The sequence below is a fragment of the Chaetodon auriga genome, chromosome 14 (genome assembly GCF_051107435.1).
Source record: "Chaetodon auriga isolate fChaAug3 chromosome 14, fChaAug3.hap1, whole genome shotgun sequence".
NCBI lineage: Eukaryota > Metazoa > Chordata > Actinopteri > Chaetodontiformes > Chaetodontidae > Chaetodon > Chaetodon auriga.
In genome coordinates this window covers 15749835-15767648 of record NC_135087.1, presented here as the reverse complement: position 1 = coordinate 15767648, position 17814 = coordinate 15749835, and the positions used below count along the sequence as shown (strand labels likewise).

General features: G+C 43.1%; 1 protein-coding gene across 2 annotated transcripts in view; it reads left to right on the top strand.

Moving 5' to 3' along the window:
- The first annotated feature begins 4645 nt into the window (after positions 1-4645).
- Positions 4646-17814, top strand: part of LOC143331341 (palmitoyltransferase ZDHHC14-like) — a 46887-nt gene continuing 33718 nt past the window's right edge. The window contains exons 1-2 of one of the 2 annotated variants that reach the window (XM_076748104.1): positions 4646-5197; positions 5845-6138. In XM_076748104.1, the coding sequence (XP_076604219.1) occupies positions 5897-6138 (242 nt within the window). In that variant the 5' untranslated portion in view covers positions 4646-5197; positions 5845-5896. The remainder of the gene's footprint in view (positions 5198-5844; positions 6139-17814) is intronic. The other variant, XM_076748103.1, reaches the window with a different exon arrangement.

The following is a 17814-nucleotide window of genomic DNA, read 5'->3' as shown; positions in this document are numbered from 1 at the left end:
TGATAATGCCTCTTGAATTAGATTGTTATGAAATGAATATTTTAGAGCGTGTTGCTGACGGTAATATTTTTATAAACCATGACTATCAGCATCACTGTCTGTCTGGGAATAAGGTGATGTGAGTTTTTACTGCAAAGGTCAGTCCCTCCTGAACAGTGAGCCGTGTACTGCCTGTAATATGTGGCTGCTCCAGTTCACAAAACACTGAATAAAATCATTCAAAGAGGAAAGACAGTCGATCTGAAGATGAGACACGAGCTCGTTCCCCGTTTGCATTATCATTGGAGCTGTTTGCGTCAAGGACAAAAAAAAAAAAAGTGATAATGTAGAAACTCCCTGACCATGTATGCAGCGTGAAACCGTGCCCCTCGCTTACACTGTGAGACAGAGCAGATAGCAACAGAAGGAATTCATGGAGGGTGTACATTTATCAATGGGTCAAAATATGTTTCCAGTTTCACTCTTGCAACCACTGAGTGTCTCATCCCTGCTGTTTAGAGACTCTGTTCACTTTAAGATTAAACTCCATTGACTCCCTGCTCATATTAACACACTCAACTTGGTCAGTTTTGAATCCCTCAGTACTAATATGCTGTAATGACAGGACATTGTTTGCAGCCTAACGTGTGTATGTAGGCAGATTTCAAAAGGAATGTAAAAACAGATACTGGAAATGACCAAAAATTTGAAAGAGGGCTGAAGTGAGGGATACTTGTCACTAGGCCCAATTAACAGACTTATGCAAACTGCACGTCTTGTCTGCATTGTCTGCACTATTGACCCTTTCCAATAAAAAAGACACGATGTATCAAAGGCCTTTCTCACAGAAGACATTCTGACTTGTCATAGCAGGAAAAGCACACACGTTACTAATAACATCAAAGATAGCTCTGATCTATTTAAATGTCCCAGTAAGCCATGATGGTGTGACAGTGAGCCTGCATGCACAATAGCCTGAAACTGAAGCAGCGAAATGGAATTCAGCCATTGTTGATTCTATTACTTACACCTGTCTTATTCCTGCTGTGTCTGAATGTCCTCCGTGAAAAAGGCCTTTTTCTCTCATGAGACGCGTCAGCAGGGGTGATTGTACCTCCCTCATGACCTTGTCCCAGAGCCTGGGCACTTGGTCACAGAATCTAAACTGTGTTTATCATCGAGGGTTGAGCCCCCCACAGGGCTGAAGACCACTGCAGGTTCTGTAGCAGACTCTGCTCAAAGCAGATTCCCAGAAGATTAGTTCACCTGAATAACATAGTGTACACTCAGAGTACAGTAGAGTACAGTTATATTATGGTGATTTTGACATCTTGCCCTCTGCTTTGTTTCTCCCTTCATCTTTGGTTACAGTACATATGCTAAATGATCACATTTTATCATGTTTTCTCTGTATATAGTTTTGTGTTGTTGTATCTGGGGGTCAACATGTTGATTATTTTAAGTTTTCAGTGAATTTAATCATTTCCAAAGACAAGGACCGTCCTTGCATGTCTATTTTTCTTCTTTTTCCCTTTTTAAACTTGCAGCTTTATTCACAATTTTAGACATTTTCACCGTGCTGCTAATTCGTTTTTCAATATCAAACCAAAGATAGTATCATTATGATAAATGGGTAGTTTCATATTCACTTTAAAAACTGCTCTTAGAAGTGAATCTCCAGTCTTGTGTTTCTAATTATTATTTCTGTTTTAAACACAGGCTCATAGGTCTCTCTTTTAATGAAGGCATGCAAGTTGTTGTGAGTGTAAATACAGACATCAGATTGGAATTGCACTGAAAAGCAGACATAAACACACAGTCTCTGCTGTCTGTGTATTTTGTCTACTACGCTCCCTCTACCTTGAGTTTTCTAGCACTAATTAATAAAAAACAAGTGTTGAATAAAGAAACAACTTCCAACAGCCCATTTTAGCATTTTCTAGTGTAACACATCAGAGGCTACACACACCGAGTCTGATAACATCAGTTATTCATCATTGTTCACCTACTTTCTGTTTATTTTGTCTGTTTGAATAGAGTCCTGGGTTTGTTTTTTCCCAGAATTGTCATTTCCTCCTGAGTTGGAATTTGACGTTGTTCTCTCTCCTTTCCTTTGCCAGGGGAAATGTGGGCATGATATCAAGTCCTATTTTAAGCCGCCTTTAATAATTGCATTCCTGAGGTTGACAACACAGGCGATAAACAAGTTGGGTTTCAAAGAACGATTGTTAGCCGGGTTTCTTTGGCTGCAGAGAGGTACAATCACTCATCTTCGTCTCATTAAAATCTCACTGACATCTTTAAACTACCTACAGCGTGTCTGAGAGGTGGAGAACGGCGTCACTGGTTTCTAACTAAAGCTCGTCTCTGTGCAGAAATGAATCCTATGCTTTCGGGTATGTTTTGGCATCCTGACTGTGACTGTACTGCTGTTGCATGTATGCACCTGCGCATTATAAACGGAGACTTACCCTACATTCCCGAGTGTTTTCCATTTCAGCCTGTCATTTAGAGTTTGAATAGAAAGTGGATTGCTGTACTTTTTATGGTGATGGAGGATGCGTTTCACGTAGGCAGCCAACCGCAGGAGAAAACCTCCCACACTCCTGTGCCTCTGAGAAGCTGAGTCATCGAGCTCTGACAGGATGGATGTGGTGGCTGAGAGGTAGCCGGGCCCGTCATTGGCTACTGCTGGCCTGGGTACCCTGCCCTGCTGCCTCTCACCGCTGGCGTAGGTAGATGAATGAGTATTAGGTGAAAACAAAACGGACTGCTCTGACCTTTCCAGGGATGTGTTACAGTATGCGTTTTAGCGGCGGCGTGAACTGTGTGTTTAGCCAGTCAGGCAGCATCCAATAATTGTGGCTACAGAGAGTTCATTGGACTCTTGGTGTGACTTTGATGTCACTATGTTCCTTCATCCTGTTCAGCTTTCTAAGCGAAACAATATTGCCTGGATGAAGCCTTGGCAGGATGTGATTCAGGCCTGTGTTGTTCTTGGATTTGGACTCAAAGGCCCTATCATGTCCACCCATCTCCCCACACAAACACAGCCATATGTCATCACATTGCTTAACGAGCCCCACACCTAAGGAATTAGCCTGGGGGGGGGGGGGGGGGGGGGGCTTACAGATCATTAGCAACCATTGAACGCATCCACAGCTTTCCAACAGATTAACTGAAACATGTGCCATTTGATAGCTAAACATGTTCAGCGGTGGCAGCCAACAACTTGCAGCACTGTAGCAGCTCATTAGAAATGCTGTATCGTCAGCGCATTCTGTGCATGAAGTAATTTATGGTGTTTATGCAGTTTATGGTGTCTGCGTGTTTCATTTCCAATCTGATAAGTAAGCTCAATGATTGCTAAACCCTACTTTCAAAGAACAAATGCATTGGCAGAGCATGAAAGTGCAGTGAGAACAAATGTTGTCCTCTCTCTGCGTGATGTTTGATTCTGAACAAGTTCGTCCTCTCACATTACATGAAATGCAGCCAGACTTCTTTTTAGACGATAATTGTACGGCTGTGGGAGTGAACGAGCTAAGCCGCCTGGGTGACTTCAGAGCTGAGGATGAGGAGGAGTGTGTGTGTGTGTGTGCATGCGTGTGTGCGTGTGCCTGTGTAGGTGTTAAGAGGAGGACAGATGACAGAGGAACTGTAGGCTGATGATGCAATCATCTGTACTAATGCTGGCCAAGCAGGAAATTGCATCATCGGAGAACTGTACTTGGCATGGGCGCGATCTGCGTGGTGACATCCCTGCGCGTCTGTTATCGATAGAAACAAAGTTAATGTGGCTGATAGTGCCCCCATTTAGTGAATGATTTACTGTCAGTAATGTTTGTTTTGTCATCTTTCTGAATCATGTTGATTAATTCAATCATTCTGCTTCCTGTCAAGGCTTCCAGGGAACATTACTGGAGAGGATTTTGCAGGTGAGATCAGGGCGACGGAACAAATCTCCAGATGTGAATGAAACTATATGTCTGGAGATGCTGGCCTGACTCCTGCTTAAAGCATAAACATGACCCATCTTTCATGTTTCTGGGGCCTGCACTGGATCGGGGCAGTTCCCAAACCAGTTTATCAGCACATATCATGGACGTATTAAAAGAACAAGATAAACTACTTCAAGTTGGCGTCCATTCATTCCAGTTAAAGCTGTTGATCCAGCACAAACACCTTTTTCCTGCCACAGATTTGGCCTGGGGTTATTTTACTGTACCAGGACAGTGTTTCTAGTCTGATGAACAGTGCCCATATTCATTGTGATAAAGAAACATTTGACCTGGTGCAGATGTGGCTCATTCGTGTATTTTAATAACCTATGGCACCACAAGAATATGCAGGCTTGGTCGTACGATCAGTTCAATGCTGGTTTTGGCTGCATTTATTCCTATTTCTACCTTCTCAGTTTGCAGATCGCTAGTTTTGCCTCTTTAATATAGTGATTATCAAGCAACACGAAAAGCATAAATAAAAAGCATCTTTAACTTGCAGGATCTGAATGCAAATGAAATCTACCCAGGCTCCTCCCCGGACACGCCCCTGCGAGTAGGGACCTCCATATGGAGACCCCCCCCCTTCATGACGGACGCCTGGAGGTCCCTGGACCACGGTTTGGGAACCCCTTTAACAGCCCATCCTCCCTTTGCACCTCCTCAATAGTGACTTCAGCCTCGGTTGGAGGGGGAGGAGCAGGCTGGGAGGCTCTACTCTGCTCCCATGTTGATATTTGTTGTTTGCGAGGGTGGCAGCACTGTGAGTGTGTGTATGTGTGTGTGGAGAGGGACACTGTGTGATCGCAGGGTTGTCGACTGACCTGCCTGCACGCTTCTTGGGGATTGCTGCAACTTTTTTTCTCCCGGAAACGCGGCGGAACGGTGCAGATTTGTGGTGACTGTGTAACACATGGACATATGGCTGTAGAGGTCCTGCCTGGTTCGCGTTGTGCGCAGAGACTCGCGGCGTCTTTCTGAGCGACGGCCGGTCAGGATGCCGGAGCTCGTCTGAGAGCAGCCCGCCCGTGTGGTGTCTCTCTGGATTCCCCTTCCCCTTTTGAACCAACTTCTTCCTCGGCGCCAGTTTCAGACTCGTTTCTTTTCCCCTTAAACTTCTTAAAATGGTGTTCTTCGCATTGTCGTCGCCGCGTAGCAAACCTGGATAACGAGAGGAGAAGCTACGTGACAACACCCCGACACGACGAGCAGCTTTGGTAAGGCAGCGCTTCAGCTGACGCTTCAGCGGGCGGAGCAGACAAACACAGCCGGGATGCGAAGCCGTGCTGTCCGCGGTGTTGTGTGGCTGACAGCGCAGCCGGAGAGCTCACTCAAACCTTCATTTTAGCCCCTCTCGAGTGGGAGACTTATAAGTAAAGATAGCCAAATTAAAGTGTGTAGCTTTGTGGGTGAACTGGGTGACCACAGAGCTAACTTAGCCATTAATTGCACAAGTTGGGCTAACATTGACTTCCCAGTCATATCATGAACTTGCTAGCCGCGTTAGCCTTAGCGGCACTTTACATTCAGTTGCTATAAAATGCTAACCAAGTCGCTTGCTAACAAAGGTGCTATTAACGTTAAGATGTGGTATGTGTGAGCTGCTGGTGAATTTATTAGACAAGTTTAGCTAACATTGGGTGAGCTAACTTGCTATACTCACCTTATTTGTTGCTTTACGTAAAGTTAGGGGTGTTTTAAAACGCCAAATATATGTGATGTGAGCGTTAGCTAGATATTATTAATAACAGGAAGTGTCTGTTGCAGCCTCCACAAACTTTTTCCCCGTTACACTCTCGCCCGGGCATTAAAAGTTATGATCTTAGCCTGTCTGCTCAACTGAACTAATTTCTTGTCTTCACAGAGGCACAACTGCCCGGGATTTATTCAGCTGTGGGGATTTTAATCAGCAGTCGATGCATCTCGGGGTATCTGAGTCCGTGAGAGAGTGCGAGTACAGCCAAATAAGCACTCGCAGCTCCACGCCAATGGAGACCCCTTACAAGAAAAGGACCCCGAAGAAGAGGAAGTGGGAGTCCTTCCCAGGTCGGAATAAATTTTACTGCAATGGGAGGATTATGATGGCCAAGCAGACAGGGGTTTTCTACCTCACCCTTGTCCTCATCCTAGTGACTTGTGGACTTTTCTTCACCTTTGAGTAAGTATTGTTGCAAGTGCGCTCAGTCTCCCCTCTGCTATTCACTTGTGCACGTTGACATTGTGGATTAGGGATTTCATTTGATGGGCTCAGCTGCCAGAGAAAAAGTTTTAGATATAGGTCAGTTATGTCACTGGCATCGCTGGGTTTATTTCCTATGATCTCCTCGGGGCTCAGGGAGATGTCAGAACAAACTGGTCGGGGATTAGGCTGAGGCTTCTCTGTTTTAGGAAGTATGGAAAATATAACAATATGCAGTTTCTTTAGCAGAGGCAGTGTTAACTGACAGGGCTGTGCTGATGGAAAGTGGTCCGAGGTTGCATTGAAGGGGCATGGATTTCCTCTTAATTTGTTTATGGCTAATCCATGCCCTTGCATTGTGTATGCATCTTAAAAAGGGGCAGGGAGCCCTTCTGTTCCAGATTTGCCACTGTTGTTTTGGCATGCTTGTCTTGCTGTCAGAGAGCATCCTCCAGCGAGAGGACCCATCTTCAACCTACTGATGGCAAACAATAACTTAACTGAAGTGTCCTTGAGCAAAATGTTGAATCCTGACTAGTTGCAGGGTTGTTTATCTGTGGCTGACCCAGGAATTGGATTTTCTCTGTATTGTGTGGTGATTTGACTTTTATAATGACATCATGATAACTGAGTAGAGGCTTATCTTCCTCCTTTGCGCTCAAATCAGCTTCCAGAGATCTCTAACCATACGCCTGTTAAGCATTCTTCTTTCCTATCAAATGTCCCAGACGTCTTGACTTCGTGTCATGCCACCAATGACTTATGGAGTAGACTACAGTGTCAGTCCGACTCCGCCTATGTGTGTCATTTGCAGCCCCTTAATCACGCAATCCTCAAAGGAGCCCTCTGTCTTTCTCCCACTGGTAGAACAACGTGTAATCAACAGACAGAATCTACTTCTCCACATTGTCTCATCCAGGCCTTCATCTTCACCTCGTCCTGGATGTCCTAAAGTGGCCTGTTCTCACTGAAGTGCATGATACAGCATGACGACACACACAGACGTGAGCGCTGGAGTGCGCCACAAGAAATAGTGCATTTGTCTCTCTCTCCTCATTATTCCGCAGTAATCACTCTGTCATCTCAGAAACCCCTTCCATACTGGATAAGAATCCTGCTCCATCATGAGATTTGTTGCTCATTCGGACAATCTTTATCAGGCTGAAGTGCTTCAGAGCCAGAGAAAGCTTAATGGGCAAAATATGTGCTGTGGTTGATGGCTGCTGTTCAGTATCTGCACTGTAAAGATTCACGATCTAGGAATAAATCTCAAGACAGTGAACTATATGGCACACAAGCGCGATTATAAACAAAATAATAATGTATAAATGTGTGCAAGACAGTGTGTCCTCATAATTTAGAAACATTTTGAAAGGACTTACTATAATGTAATTTCTTTTTTCTAGTGATGTGTTTGTTAGTGCCAAAACAATTAGTTGATGAATCTATTAATTTCCTCACAGATCGTTGAATCGTTTTGCTGATGTATTACGCAAAACCAAGAAACATTCTCCCATTTCATCTTCTCCAACGTCAGGATTTACTGCCTCTCTTCTCTCTTTTATATCCTTGTAAATTCAATGACTGACAAAACAAGACATCTGATGATGCCACTTTGCTCTCTTGGAAGTTGCGATGGATATTTTACACTATTTTTGATTTTAGATTAAAGACTAATTGAAACATAATTGGCAGATTTACAGAAAGTGAAAAGACCTGCTCGCAGCAGGTCGACTTTTATGCTAAAAAGCTAAAAAAAAAACAAAACCCATACACACTGATTTATTAAGAGGGCTTTCACATCTTTTATGTCCTTTTTCAAACCGCTGGCAGTTTTTCTTTTTTGTATGCCCTGTGTGAAGTCCTTCACACACGTCTATCAGCAGTGACCTCTGGACCACTTCATCTTTCAATGCATTGTCACCTCAGCGGAGATACAGACGTAACCCATGACCGAAGGCCAGACTGCTAGAGAGAGGGCATTGCAGGTTAAAACCTCCAACGCTCTTTGCCATGGAACAGTTTACAGAAATTACTGAAATAGGAGGGAAACGTACTGCAGAGCCCATCTGAACCTGGATGTTCCCCAGCACCCACATGGAGGATGCCAGATGCTTCCTGATGATACTTCTCCCCCCTCAGATACCTTCATTTCCTCCGCTGTGGCCAATCAATGGAGCTGGGCCCAGTGTACTGTCCTCTGTTTGTTGTGACTACAGGGTACGTTTTTTGGTAACACTATACAACCACAAAGCCACTTTTCAGCTTAGCACTGTCCTCCCTGTGCAACTGGCCATGCCTCCAGGCTGACTGAGTCCTCCTGGGTCTCCTCTCTCTTGCTTCCCCCCCCCGCCCTGCTCCCCTCAGCTGAAAGGAGACATTTATCGGACAGGGCGATAGTCAGCAGACCTGCACGCTGCCTTCTGTTGTCATTAACTGTAATGCGTTTCGATTAGATGTGTTTTTCTAACCCCACTCCCCAGGTGTCAGCATAGTGGAGAACTACACCTGATTCACTTTGCATGGGCTTCTTCTGTCTTTGGGGTTGCCACTTTTATTTAGTGTTTTAAATGAGGCTGTGCTATGATGACACCTGGTTCATATCTGTTTAAAGATGATGTTCGGATTTGTGGAGTCCAGCAGATGGCGAGTGCTTAGGAATGAACGTTTACCCAGAGATCTTTCTGCATCTCCATATTTCTTTTTGCTTGTTTTCTTAGTCTGTCTGAGGGGTGCTCAGCCATGCACAATAAACCCTGTTAGTGACCGGCAGACTTTGGTCTGTTTATTATTCTGTTGCTGGCTCCCCCCAGACGTCCATGTGTTCTGTTGTTGCACATGTTGCCATCTCTCCCTTATGCCTCGTAAAAGTTCCAGTCAGGCAGATGTTTGAGGTGGTGTTCTGCAGTGCTGTTTTTGTTTGACGTGAAAATTGGACTCAAGAACCACAGTTTTGGCCAGAGAAACACTTAGTAGTATTTGAGGTGAACAAAACCACATAGATGTAATGCAGTAGTCATCAGGACTAGTCTGTGACACTAAACGGTGAATAATGACTACGTGTGTGTTGCTGTTGGTTGGTACAGGACCTTTTTTACAGTGCTCAAATGAAATGGCTGCTTTAATGTAGTGCTTTTAACCCGAGTAGTTGACAAATTGCCTGTCATTCACACACACACACACAGTTTTTTCCCCCCAAATTCTGTTCTCAAATGTAACACTTTCAAGTTTGCATTAAATATTTACCCATTACTTTTCTAAATATTTATCTCTTAGTTTTTGAAATCCACACTGACTCTTCACGCCAGCACAAGTTAGATCCACCGCACAGCACCTATTTAAAAGAAAATATGACACCTTTAAAGCTTCTTCACCTGTTACTCGCATTATTTCCTTTTTCCAAAACAGTGGTCAAGAACATTAGAAGTGAGTGTCGAGAATAAGGTTTTCATTAAAACAAAATTATGACTGGTGTGTTCGCTGCATGCCAGAATAATCAGAGCACTCATGCCTCCCATGTTAACACATGACTGATTGCTGTCAAGTAATGCAGTAATGCAAATTTAAAAGGCTCTTTTTTTTTTTAAAGGAAATCCTGCGTAGTGCTCACTTCACCTAAAACGCACCAGGGCCACATTAAATCACTTTCAGCAAACTTCCTGACGCACCACATGCATCACGCATCATCGCGTCATGGCGCCTGTTAGTGTAACTAACTTGACTTTATAGTTTGATTGATCAAGGATATGAACACACAGCGTTGGCACAGCGGTATTTGTTCACTGCATTTTTGGTTCCACCCATGTTGGTGTTGTCCGTGGCTGGATTTATCTTCAATTTCTGTACATTTGGGTTAACTGGTCTCTAAGCAACTGTGAACGGCTGAGTGTTTTCCATACAACAGGAGCTGTACTGTAAAGGGTAATTGTTACCTTGATGACATGTTGGATGGTTGCTGGAGTTCACCCAAACTGCACGGTTTACTGCAGCTTTTTATCTGGTGAAAGAGGAATGTCTTTTACCAAAGCTGAGCTGCAAATGTTTTATCTTACCGTGTTGGTTGCATGTCCAGTTCACAGGTTATGATGTACAAATGCTCATATTCTTCCATTAAAACTGCTAAAGCTCAAGCCTGTTGTCAGGAGATCAGGGCGGAACATCTACTTGATACAGACATATGTAGACTACAGCCTGTGTCACTAATACAACAGTGGGTTAGGCTTTGATTTAAGTGTCCTGCACATTTAGTCTCACCTAATTTATGTCCTTCAGTGAAGCCTGTAACCGTTTTATTTATGGAGCTTGTTGTGAGCAGTACACTGGCTGCGAGTGTGTGCTGCCTGACAGGCTTAATTCAGCATTCCTGTGTATTCTGCGCAGAGCACAACAAGAATAGTCAAGAACCTCATTTTCCATTTTCATTTTTTTCAGCGTTACTGCAGTTTATTGCAAAATAACAACAAGGGTGGCAGTTGCATCAAAGGTTTTGAAAAGCCACTGCACAACAAAACTGACTTCTGGGAAGTAGTCTGACCTGTTTTTCAGCTGTCAGAGGGATTTGATTGACAGAAATCTGGTTTGATTCAGAAAATCTCGAGCCACGTCGGCAGGCTACAGCGATCCCGCCTTGGCATCAAATGGTTTTAGCTTATAAACGAGACAGACGGGTCCCTGCTTTAAACAAATTGTACTTAACATGGATTTCTAAGAAATCTGGATGAGTAAGCCACTTAAAATGTAAATGTTGTATTTATGTGTCCTGATGTTGTTTTACAAGCGCAGCCTCTCTTGGGGTGTATTGGGTAGTTAGGTTACTGCTCTCTGGTCACACCCATTTTTCCACTGCCTAATCCCACTCTGCATTCGTACGAGTCATGATTGTGACAGATAGGGGTGGAGGTTGCCCGATTGTGTGCCTGTTTGGCCGACATCACCTCTTCATAAACCTCTTTTAAATATGCGATTAGGATCGACTCATTGTCATTAAGCTTTGCTGTGGAATAAAGGAGATTGGGTAAAGCATGGGTATGAAGAAAGCATAACAGCTACTGAGTGTTTGTGCCTAAAACAGTAAAAATGGAACACGCGACGAAAGATAGAAAAATATTATAGAGACAACAGCTCAGGGTTGGCATAAGAGATTTTTTTTAATGTGCAGGCCAAGCAAAAAAAAAAAAAAAAAAAAAAGACCAATTTTGGCTTATCAAGTCGCCCTCCTCGTGTCAAACTTACAACTCTGAGGAGGCATTAAGAAAGAAAATGAAATGTAGAGGCTTACTGCCAGACGTACACACTAACAAGGCTACAGAACACTCAGACCGGAGTGGTGGACATCACAGAGCAGTGATAAACACAAAGTCATGTCCAGTTTTCTAAGCCAAACACTCACTGTGGTCTGTTATAGACATTAACAAACACTCAAGCTCTTTGTTTCTCCGACTCGCTTTAATCAACACGGCAACATGAGGCTTCTCACTTGTATGTACACGAGAATTTAAGCTGGATCAGTGATTGTCATGTAATGTCCTACAAGCTGCTGTCTTGTCTCATGATACATTGTCTACTTGTCACCAGCAGGTATTTTTTCCCCAAATGTTTTCCCCTTAAATTTTTCTAAATTCTATGTTACCATTTAAGCACATTTTGTCACCAGAAGCAGTGTCTAGTCATGTGAGTTATGAAGAAAATTTAAACAATCCAATAAGAAAATATTCAGTGAATTTGATTGCAGTGTTTTTTATCAAACGCATGTTGAACACAGTGGGTAAGAGGGTCTGCTTTCGCGCTTGGGCACCAGTTCTCTTTGTTTATGGTGTCTGACCAGAAACAGACGTAGCTTTTTCATGTTTTCCAGCAGAATATCTGACTCGAAGTCTTCAACGAACTCACGTCTTGCGTCTGCCAGTATGCTCACACTCCTGAGAGTTTGTTGATGAGCTCTTGCTAGCGCTCTCTCAGGACATGAGTCTTTGTGTGTGTGTGATTTCTATTCATTCTGCTTAGACACTGTTAACACTGGTAGCTCTGATGCTTTGGAGGTTCTTGAAAAGACACCTGCTCAGATATTATAATGACGCAGTAACCACTTTACGGGGGCATAATCATGTTTGTCCACATGTGTACTAAAGTGACCTATAAAGAACACTGTAGATGGACAAGTAGGTTGAGGTCAAGGTCTTTAGAAAGGGTCTTTAGCCATTTCTTCTTGCAAATATAAAGACACTTTTATGAATACACCATGAACTGTATTCATGGTTTACTCAAAGAATACAATAGCTCTCAAGACCCCTCAGCAAGCATGCCATCTTTTGGCTGTCCTGTTGTCACACATTGAATGAAATGAAATCAGTGAAATGGTGACTCTCTTTCTTGTACAATGTTAGATGTGCAGAGCACTCCAAAAAGAATAGCAAATGTGTCTGCTGCACGCTGGGGTGAAATAGTAAGTCAGCTTTTGGACTTTCATAAAGCAAACTATTGTGAAAGAGTCTTTGTTCCACAACATTTGCACAGTCACTCCCATGGTATACATAGTTTCCCAAGACAAGAAAAGCATTCCTCTCAGGCAAAGTTTTTCTTAAGAATTTAGAGCAGTCTGCCAAAACTGATTTAGTCTCAATGGCTTCGGCTTAATTGAATAGAAGAAATACAAGTTTTCCCAGATGGGCACAACATAAGAGCATAAAATACTACAATATGCTCTTTTCAGGTGGGTAAATCAGGACAATGGTCCTACTTGACTGTTTAATCATGTATAAACATCAACTAGCCAGATCTAGGTCATTTTTTAAAGTGAAAATGTTTCGATGTGACTTAAATTCTGTACTGCAGCTGTCTGTTTTGCTGTGGCATCAGGAGGCAGCTCTGTCACCTAGGCTCACTGAAACCAGGAATCATGTCCAGCTGTTAGCTTTTTTGTAGTGCGATTCCTCCCCCCGATTTGCTCCAAGCCATCAGTCGACCCGGCACCCTCTGTGTGTCACACAGCTTTCCTGTGCTCGCACTTCCACTGCCTGTGCCAGGTGTAATTGAGTCCGTGGCACATGATTGGATCTGGAGGGTTCTCAGATGCACACATGACCACTGCAGCCCTCTGAGGCTGTGCCCGTGCATGCGCTCGCAACATCTGTCTGAAAGGTGGCAGGAAATCATGGCTCCATGAAGCAGTCTGTGCAAAAATGTTACCATTTGCAAAAGCATGTCATGTTCAGTTGTTTCATTGACAAATGACTTGGCCTACAGCTAAGAGGAGGCTCATGTTATGCCCTTGCCTGCCATCAAAAGCAATCAAAATGTAATAAAAGGCAAAGCTGTCATAGCTTTGTATCCACGTAGCCCTGATGAGTAATAAGACTTTAGGACGAGGGGCCATAAAGCCAAGTGCTTCAAATGCATTTTGAACACGTTAAGCACATTTTAAACACATCCATGCATTTGGCACTGCATCACTGTTGAGTGATATCTCCTCTCAAGCAAGTACAAGGGGAGCTGCAGGCCCAGATGCTGTGTGTGCTGTAGGATGGATGATCTGTGTTTGACAGACCTTTTTTTGCACATCACAGGATATTGATTGCCTTCAAAGCTGTATGGCCGAAGAAGAAAGTAAACGAGGGTGCAGTTTATCTCAGGTGACAGTGAAAGGACAGCCGGTGAACGGTGCTGTGTGAAGCCAGCTTCACATGGTAACATCAAGCAGAGATGAAAGTCCTCCAAGCTTAACTCCCAGCTGAGTTTTGAAAAACTGGTTGGCATTATAAGAGGATTTAGTGGGAAATGTGATAACGGTAATCTGGATTGGATTATTGGTGAGATTAGCGCACCCTTTGGGAGGCAAATGAGTAGGAAAACCTCGGGAGACCCCATTGAGGTAGAAAGATTACCTTTGGTGCTCTGTGGAAGTAATGGTCCACTCTGGCACAGAGGACATTTGCTGAGAAACAGCCGCAATACCAGAGTTTACCAGGGTGACTGTCAGATATTATGTTCAATTTAAATTAGATCCGTTAGTCTGACCGGCTCGACTTCTGCTGGTAAGCATATAAGAGACGATGGAATTGGTGTCGTGAAACGTATCTCCTTTGGGACATATTTGTGTTTGTTTTGTCTGGTCTCTTAGGCAAAGAGAGTAAAATTCATATGTATCATTTAAGACAGTAAAAGTTAAAATTGAGCTAAAGACCATCATGACTAATACTTTGAGTGTACTCGTGCCCCTCAAAGGCTGAACTGAGAAAGGCCAGAAGACCTGATGATCTGTAAAGGCCAATTTACTTTAAAGGCTTTAAAGCACTTGCCCTTTGTCATAATGGTGGGAATATTCTCTTCTGGTTTTAATGACTGGATTTTTTAATGTAATAATATATGGACATGTAAATCAAGCTCAAATGGGTCAGTACCAAGTTGGGATGTGTGGCTTCCACTTTGCTGCTGCAATCCAAAAGCAACATCCCTCCAGAGGAATGAAAGAATGAAGCAATGTGCATTCCTTATTGAAATACAAAGCAAACATTAGGTTTTCCTTATGTCAACAAAACGTGTCATGCTGCTGCTTATTGAATCTGATGCCTGTCATTGACATTGCTCATTGTGCATTACACTACTCTTTGCTCTGCAGTGCCATGCACTAATATCTCCTGCAGATGCATTAACTGTATGTCATTAAGATGTCTGCCCCAGGAATTAGCTGTTGTAGTTTTATTGCACAGCCTGCAGCAGTCAATAATTCACGCAGACTTTGACAGTCATGCAGCACACTTTGTAAATGGGTAGCTTTTGGTAATTATCAGCACAGGCTGTCAAAGAGCGGTGTTCTCCGACCGAGGCTTTACAGTCAATGTCTGTACGCTCGACTTGTTCCAAACCAGCTTTAGTAATAAATAACGTCAATTGACCAACAGGGCTATTTTTGCTAGCCTCCAGAGAATTCAGTGAGTTTTGACAATCATTCCATGGTTAGTTTATTTTTATTCTTTTCTGTTCTGAATGTTTGCTTACTTTATTTTAGATGATCCCACTGTAACCGATGGTGGAGCTGCCTGCCTGGACTTCTTTGTGTTGTAATCTGTGCGCTGTGTTGTCTGCTTAGGCTATAGTGTGCTAATCTGAAGATTTTGATTGTCTGTTGTTTCTTTTTCTAACTTTAGGCCAGATGAGCAGTTTGACCCATAATTATGTTTAGCATATCAGTGTGTTTAAGTTACTGTATGTTGAGGACTATGTATTTACTGTCCTGGAGACTGAAAACTAAGAAACGTAAAACCATGTAAAGACAAAATCCAACATATAAAGACATCCCCCACCTTAGTCTTCAACTCAGATTTCCTCTGTGGTTAGCACCCAGTGATCATGTCCATCTTGGCACATGTCCTGGATCAGATTGGACCATCCATCCATCCTCATCAACCAAATGATTTGTTGAGACATTTAAAAGGATTGTCTGTCTCTATCGTGTTGAATGCCTTTGTTTCTTTTGTTTCTTTTTTTTTTTCTTCCTCGGAGGCTTCAGCTCACTCATGTGGCTGTTTCCAGGGTAACCACTTTCCCTTTCGAAATTTACCATGTCTGACATTGGATGCTGTCCGTTTCCATGGCAACAAAGCCCCTAAAGTCCCAGTTAAATATAAGATTTTTCTATCAACTACTAAAAGGGGAGTGAAAATGTAACTTTGGGAATGGAAAGTTCCTTGTTGGTATCCCCTCGTGATGGTCCTCAACAGGAAAGAGGGTTGATGACATTGCTCGTTGTCTTCACCGCTCGTGCTCAGTCGCTGATAGAAATTGATTTTCGGGACATTGTCTTCAGGGGGATCTTAAACCAGGCAAGACGTTGCCTACCTGCAGCTCGTCCACATATCTCTATCGATCCTTGTAGAAGAGGCAGGCTTGATGTTGCATCTCTTCTGCCTCTCTAATGGCTTCAGTGTTTAATCTTTGTCCATTTCTACCAACCTGTCACTTTCTATCACACATGACTGCCTTTTCATTATGTTCCTGATGTCCGACACGTGGAGACACAGCTTCTGAGGCTGCGCTTTGTGCTCTTCTCGCAGCCGTCTTGGTAACCGCTTGCCAGATGACAGAATTTGAAATCTGCATGCAGTGCATTCAAATGATTCTGTGGATTTGTAGCTCTAAATGACATTTATGCATATTTGACATTTCAGTGGGGGCTTGATTTCCTCATTGATTACATCAAATCTTGGCTTCGGGTTAATTGTTACAGATGTAGCACCCTCACTCAAGGTCTGCCAGGCTTTTTACACCTGTAGTGATTTCCTATTAGCACCTCTAATTGGGGGATTCGTTATGTGATGTGTGACCAATCAGGCAAAATAGAGGATAGGTTGAATGGGTAGATGAAAAGATGTCAGGTAATGACATCAGACTGAAACGTTCTGCTTTCCTGGGGCAGATGCGGACAGACAGGCAAGCTGTGGACTGAACCCTTCCAGTGCTCTCAAATATCAGACTTGTACACAGTGGTTGTTAGAAACGATTAGCAGGACATGGCTTTTCCCACCAGACAGCAGGAACCGGACCGACTAGGCTGACAAGTTGACTGTGTGGTTTTTACCCCTTGTGTTGTTTCTACTGTCATTCGTTCTGAAGCACTGAAATAAATTATCCATGTGGATCTACTGTTTATCGTCTTATGAAAGCTCAACCAACATTTCTCTCTGTTATTGTAGAGCAATAAGAAAAGTAATAATCCCTCGTATTGAGATGTCCCCCGAAGATTTTCTTCCTTGTGTAGATACAGAGGAAAGTTCCAGATATTTTTGGCCAACTGGAGCTTTGTTCTAATAAAAAAAATAATCATCGCAGTCACAGTTTTTTTTTTTAAAGAGAGGGAAAATCCTACAAGCTTTAATGTGGATATTGTGTTTAAGTAATAGCTAGCAGCAGGGGTGGGTTGTGTCTGCCATGTGATGATGATGTTACATCTTTCATGCCCTGCAGACAGGAAACAATGACTGAGCTCTCTCCCTGCATGACTGGAATAGTCGTCTCGTTTCAGTGTTTGTTAAGAAATTGTCCTCTCAGCACTGCCTAAATGGTCAGATATCTGCTGGCATTCTTGTCTTATTTGTTTCCTTTCCGGCAATTGAAGCAAACTTGTCTTTCTCCTTTGACAGTAGAGTTTGCGCAGTCATTCGGTATCTACCAGCTCTTTGCGAGGTATCGTATGTCCCAGTGGTAACTGTTGCACTTTATGATGCACATGAAGACAATAGTGACAGATACAGATCTATTGGGAGCGTGAATAAAGTTAATTATGAGATGTGATTATGCGATGTGGTGCATGCTTCTGTTGGCTACATGAATGGTATTTAGTGAAGTTTGAAACACAATGTGACCAAAGGAGACGGTTTTACTGTGGTCAAATGTGAGAATCAAGGACAGAAACTGCCTGCAGTGAACAAGGATTACACCTCCATCTGCTTTAAACATGTTTTCAGTGAGGCAGCATATGAACCAAAGATTTGTTGAAGGTCCCTAAAGGCTATTTTTTTCTTTTTCACAGGACACACATTACCAAAACATTACTGTAATATGAAATGACATCGGCCAATACTTACTTGGTTGTGTAACCATATCATGTCTGCTGTGTGGTATGCATGTGGTATGAATTTGGAGACCAAAAGCAGCCCAATG